General features: G+C 45.3%; 2 protein-coding genes across 5 annotated transcripts in view; one reads left to right on the forward strand and one right to left on the reverse strand.

Moving 5' to 3' along the window:
* The window catches only part of LOC135812625 (uncharacterized), an 81379-nt gene that overhangs the window by 24908 nt on the left and 50471 nt on the right, over positions 1–6000 (forward strand). For all 4 annotated transcript variants that reach the window (XM_065325923.1, XM_065325924.1, XM_065325925.1 and 1 more), the window contains one exon: positions 4792–4845. In XM_065325923.1, coding sequence (XP_065181995.1) covers positions 4792–4845 — 54 coding nt within the window. The remainder of the gene's footprint in view (positions 1–4791; positions 4846–6000) is intronic.
* Positions 5040–6000, reverse strand: part of LOC135812370 (uncharacterized protein DDB_G0271670-like) — a gene marked incomplete at its 5' end in the record, with an annotated part of 2453 nt that continues 1492 nt past the window's right edge. The window contains one exon of the mRNA XM_065325746.1: positions 5040–5088. Within this exon, the coding sequence (XP_065181818.1) occupies positions 5040–5088 (49 nt within the window). The remainder of the gene's footprint in view (positions 5089–6000) is intronic.

Below are 6000 nucleotides of genomic sequence, written 5' to 3' on the forward strand. Positions count from 1 at the left end.
GCATGTGTCGACATGCAAAAATATGTGTACGATAGAGAAAGAACTACTGAAGAGCAACCAATTGGTTTCAGCATTCTCCTTCAAAGGATAGGTCGGTGGCAGAGGGCCAAAGCCGGACAATAGTTAATAGTTGGAAATTCTCAGCGTTGAATTTTACAGGCTGTAGATACCTGGAGAAGCTCGATTTCCCGCCACGGAAAATAAAAAAAGTCTTGATTTGGGGTGCTGGCGCTTCGCCTGTACCAGTGGACGAGCGGTACAACAAAAGCTTTTGAAAAATAGAATGCCAATTCTAACAAAACAAAAAATATAAAAAACATCGAGTGCAAAATTTCGAATACTCGCTCGTTTGAAAATTTTGGTGAGCCTGATATGCTGGTGCAGTTGCTACAGATGATGTGCCAAATATGCCTTTGGTATGAGTAGAGAGGTGTGCGATGCATGCTGAATAACATGACCAGTCCTGTGCAAATCCATACATCCTGTGCACACACCTTGTACACATTCTCTCTAACGGTCTCTAGGCTACACTGCAATTGATATACATTATAAATTCCTGATGATGGGCCTTGCCCGAAAATTTGATCTTATGTATATCAATTGCAGTGTAGCCTAGAGACCGTTAGAGAGAGTGTGTACAAGGTGTGTGCACAGGATGTATGGATTCAAGTATTGGCTACAGTGGAGTCTCCAAACCTTGAGAAAAGTCTTGTGCAAAGACTGTGTTATATACACAGATAGTAGGCTGGCTTGTATGGAGTAGAGAATGCATGGTTGAGAAATAAAGGAAAGCAGACACAGTGTTGAGAATAGAATGTTGAAAACCTCGTCATTTCTGCGAAATGCATTTTGCTTTTCAAGTTTTTTGTTTGACTATGATTTCGAACAGGATACAGACTCAGACAAAGAATGAAGTAGATTTCGCGGAAAATGACGTGGTTTTCATTGTTCTTTGATTTTTCGCAGTGCGCGGACTGCAGCTGAATGATGTAGTGAAGGCAGCGCGCCGCGCATCTGGCCCATAGACAAAAGATCACAGTTGCATACTCTTGTTTATGGACTCTTGCTATTACTATTTTGTGCTTTGGCATGATTCATGGCTAATTTGGCGGAAGTTGCAGAATACTGCACTTGCTGTACAATGTTCAAGACATGCATCAGGGCTGTTTTCTATTACATGGAATCCAAAATTCTTCTAACTCGGGGTTCCACCGCCGCACCCCGCAAGGGGCTCTGCCCCCTTGACCTTGACCCCCCCCCCCCCAGGGGACGCCCCCGGGGCCCCAGCCATACCACTCGCCAACAGCCTCCAACGACCCTGGTAAATGAGTGAAAAAGGGATGGGAAAGATAAACACTGTCGGTGAAATATTGTGCACAATATCAAAAAGCATTTCTGTCAGGATCATTGCCACTTTGCTCCTCTTTAGTAACTTGTCTACGTCCGGACCACTGTGGGATTGATTTCTGGCGAAAGCCTGATCCATACTTTCATTTCGCGTACAGGAAAACGTCGTGTCGTGAAAAAGTTGATCTCAGCTACGAGTCGCGTCGCGATGACTTTCCTGTACGCGATATGAAGTTTGGCTGCTTGCTGAATCCCACACACATAATGATCAGATGATTTTCATTCTATTGACCCTCAAGCACAAGATAACATAATTATGCACCTAGTCTAGTGCAGCGCACTGGTTCTTGTGCTGGTCAGCATAGCTGTCAGTAGGATATTGGTGGATTTTGAAAATTGCTCCGATCACGACGATTTTAGTCTCATGGGATGCAATAGGAACTGGACTGACATGCGGTAAGGGCCGGGTTCCACTGCGGCTCCGCTGCTCGTCTTTCGCGGCTTGAAACGTCATCGTTACCATAGTGACCGCGGCTCGAGTTGGAGCAGCGAGTCCGCGGCTCACCGCGAGCTCTTGCTACGATTCTTGACCAAAAACTGCGAGCCGCGGTCGCGGCTCGACCTGTTTCCCGTACTTTGCATTGTTTTGTACGCCAGAAATTTAAAATTCAAATTTTAATTCGTTGTGCAGGCCAGAACACGAGGATTTGTTTGATTTCGCGCGTGAAACATCATCAGAAAGTGTGGACCACGACCGCGGTACCGCGAATGGCGAGTGACAGTGGAACCGCGCTGCTCTGCTGCATGCAGCCAAGTGCCGTGGAGCAGCGGAGCCGCAGTGGAACCCGGCCCTTAGCCAGCGGGAGTGCATTCCACCTGGCAGTGCCCAAATAAGATACTCCAGAGGAAGCCGATTTCTGTGCTAGGCTTCTTGTCACATCGCTTCTTGTCACATCAGGCTTCTATTCACACCAAGTGTTTCAGGTATGATAATTTTCTATGTATGTCAGCACTAAAACCAGGCTTATATGCAGACAGTGTATCTTTAAAAGAAGGCGTTTATTCGAAACAGGCTTCTATATGAGATAGGCTGTAACACAAGACACTACGGTACACTTTAAACCATCTACAGCCATCACCTAAGTAAGTAAGAGACAACCGGCTCCAGTGGTTGTCACCTTTCACCACTGCTGTCATTCACACTTTTACTTTTGGATTTGCCTCATGATGCAGTCATTCACGCTTTGCACTGCCGCCATTCACAACTTTTAGATTTGCACCATGCTGTAGCTATTTACACTTTGCTTTGTGAGTATATAAACCAATACTGATCCAGATTTCTCATTACTGTTTTCTGATGATCGCTTAGTGCGTGAAACTCGGAGTAAAAACACTTTCTCTGTCCTCCTGTTGTTTGACACTACGGTACATAGATGTTTGAATGTTTTGTTGGTCAGTGTGGTGCCATGTTATCGTATGAGCTCATTGTTAGTAACTGGTGGTGTTAGTGGACAGTATAGCGTAACTTGTAGTTCCTTGGTCCTTTTTCCTTTCTATGTGAAGAAGAGGTTGGTGCGACTTCGGCGATAGTAGGGGAAGAGTGTGTTGCTCCCTACATGGGAGCTCGCGGTTTTCCTGCTGACTTCCTGCCGACACTGACTATCTGGTGTTCACGAGGTGTTTTATCGTTGGCTCTCCATCCGCGTCCGGGTTTTTAATTTCTTTTTGGTCGTAGTCAATTTACGCTCAGGGCTTAATGTGTGAAAAAAAACAGCCGGGGTTTTCGCTGCCCATGTCAGCTGTTGACAAGGATAGACTTACTCAATTTCAAGCAATGATTCCCGTGAGTGGCTATAAAGGAATGAGCTTGATACGAGCAAGGAGAGCAAAATGCCGGATGGAGATCGATTGACAGTGCGGGCACGCCCTGAAACAGCTTTGCCGGCTTGCAGCGCTGAGCCAGAGCATCTCATAGAATGGAGTTTGAGTTCACTATGTGTTCCTCTCGTGAGGAAGATATTACCGTATCCGCACCTTTAAAGCCATGGTGGTATACTGTAAAACACACAAATTTTCGCGAGCGATTAACTTTCGCGACTTTCGCGAGCAGGGTCGAATCGCGAAAGTTTGACACGCGAATGTGAAATTTGTACTATTAGTATTACGTACCACGCGATGCGTCGATGATCGATCGTTTTGCAACAGCTCTGTACAGTACATGCGCATGCATCACTCACTGCACTGGCTGTAGTACATTCACAGCGCTGATAGATGCTTGCACGGCCGACTGCTATGGCCAACCAAAGCTCGCAGCTGTTACAACGACGGGTTACGTACCAACACCACTCACCAGTCTTGAAAGTAACAAAAAATAGTTGTCGTTGGAGTACGGCGACTTGAACCACAAGAGAATAAAACGATCGCCTGGAGAATGTCTCAGTGTTGTGGAGAGTGTTGTAGAACTTCTTGGAGCGTTTGGCCAGCTTGCTGTTGCGTAGATTTTAGTGTTGTACTGCTCAAAGAAGTCTTCTGAATTTTATCGCGATGGGTATCGCAGTGGCTCAGCAGTTCAAAGAGAAAGTCTTCCGATGATCCCTCTTCTGACGTGCCATCCTTTCTCCCAGTACTAGTGCTTACCTTACGGTTGGTTATCTTTGATGCCTTGATTCCTTCTTACATTCCTTGATTCCTTCTTACATTCCTTGATTCCTTCTTACATTCCTTGATTCCTTCTTTCATTCCTTGATTCCTTCTTTCATTCTTTGATTTCTTCTCTCATTCTTCATGCACTCTGTGGCCAGCACTCTGAGGCTTCGAAAAATAAAATTCTTTGATTTTCGGTGGAAGGTAAAATCGCTAAAATTAATCGCCGCTGACTGGTCCAGTTTGCCAAAACGCTAAATTTAGCGGCCGCGAAAGTTTGTCGTTTTACAGTACTCGATTATAAAGCCAGTCTCAGTTATAAAGCCATAGGCTTCATAGATGAAAATGATAATTATTGAAGCATGTTTTGTAAAAATGAAGGAGTAAGTACTATACTAACAAACTTACAGGCCAGCAGAAAGGGTGAACAAGTGGATTTGGCATGGCGTAGTGGGTGAGTCTTTTTGCATCTAAAATAGCTAGGGAAAGCAGCGGTGTTTCGAATATAAGGCCATGGCACTGACATACGGTATGACAATTGTCCAAGGAAAACCAAAGTTGTGGCCAATTCAAAGTAAAATTTAGATAGTGGAACGCTCTGCATTGAGTTCTGTGGGTAAAGGGTTTAATTCCCGTAGCTATGCATAATGCGTTTCTTCAGTAACGTCTGGCACTAGCCAGGGTCCACACAGTTTTAATTTTAAAAGTGACGGGAGAACTGAAAAATGGGGTCAATCCGATAGTTCAAAGTTAACACACACCGGTATCAGAATATTGTGCTTGTGTTTTGGACATCTGCAGGCAACTTGTTCATCACCTTGGTGGTTGGCTTCGCTGCAATTTCATCTGTGAATGGTAAGAAGTGTTGTGAACCTTCAGCCTGCCCTGCCATGGCTGCAGTCTGCACAACATTGACATGTTGCTTGTAGTCGTTCTTCAAGCTTACCAAAGACATCTTGTGCCTAGCTTTGTTTACAACAACTGACAAGTGTGTTTGAACACAGGGAACGACAGAGAGATGAAAGGAAGAGCAAAACGGGCGGGTACAGCTAAATTGAGTACGGTACCACCGGCATGCCGGACAGCACGCCAAAGAGGCTAAACAGGATTATGTGTGGCATGAACGGAAACAATAATCATAGGTGCATAAACTAACTTCAAAGGCGGACGTGTGTCCACTGCACTGCTTTGCCCGTGTTTCCATTTGGCTTGGTCGATATTTGGCAGCATCCCATGAAATATTGTATCTCGACAACCATTACGATTTTCCTTATGGCCAGCTGGGCTTTTTTTCTCTTTTAGCTATTTCTAGACGAAGAATGGGTGGTGCTTCAAGAATTTATGAAAATGTACTGGGATGTTTATGTGTATATGACGTCATATAAGCCGCTTTGCCACGGGTCAGGGCGATCCTGAACATGAGCTTATTTAGTGTTTGTTTGAGTTTCAGGAAGAAGTCATGTATTTGTTCTTACATTCCTTTCATTGTCTAACCCTTTGAGGCACATAGCATGGTAACGGATATGTCTGGACCATGGTAACGGATATGTCTGTACCATGGTAACGGATATGTCTGTACCATGGTAACGGATATGTCTGTACCATGGTAACGGATATGTCTGTACCGGTGTACTTTGCATACTTTTCAAAGGGCTACCTGGATTAACTTGGCTGTCCCTGGACCGAATCGGACGTTCGAAGGGTATATCTGCACACACACACACACTTGTACTTGCTCACTGCCAAAACTGGTCACGTGGCTCTCCCCGGGAGAGGGGAGAGACGTAAAAAAATCTTGGAAAGATGACTCAATTGGCCATTCAACCACCCAGCGGCCAGCACCCCCTGAAATCCTCAAACTAGGGTGGACTTGAAATGATCTCACTTATGGGCTCACCACACCTCAGTAAGTGGGTGAGGACAAGGTGCAGGAAAAAGATTGACGGCATCAGGGTATCCGTCCCGGGATCCAACTGCAGGTACCCCTGCCCCCAGTGAAGGTAATACTTG

Source organism: Sycon ciliatum, chromosome 3 (genome assembly GCF_964019385.1).
Source record: "Sycon ciliatum chromosome 3, ocSycCili1.1, whole genome shotgun sequence".
In the NCBI taxonomy this organism is placed as follows: Eukaryota; Metazoa; Porifera; class Calcarea; order Leucosolenida; family Sycettidae; genus Sycon; species Sycon ciliatum.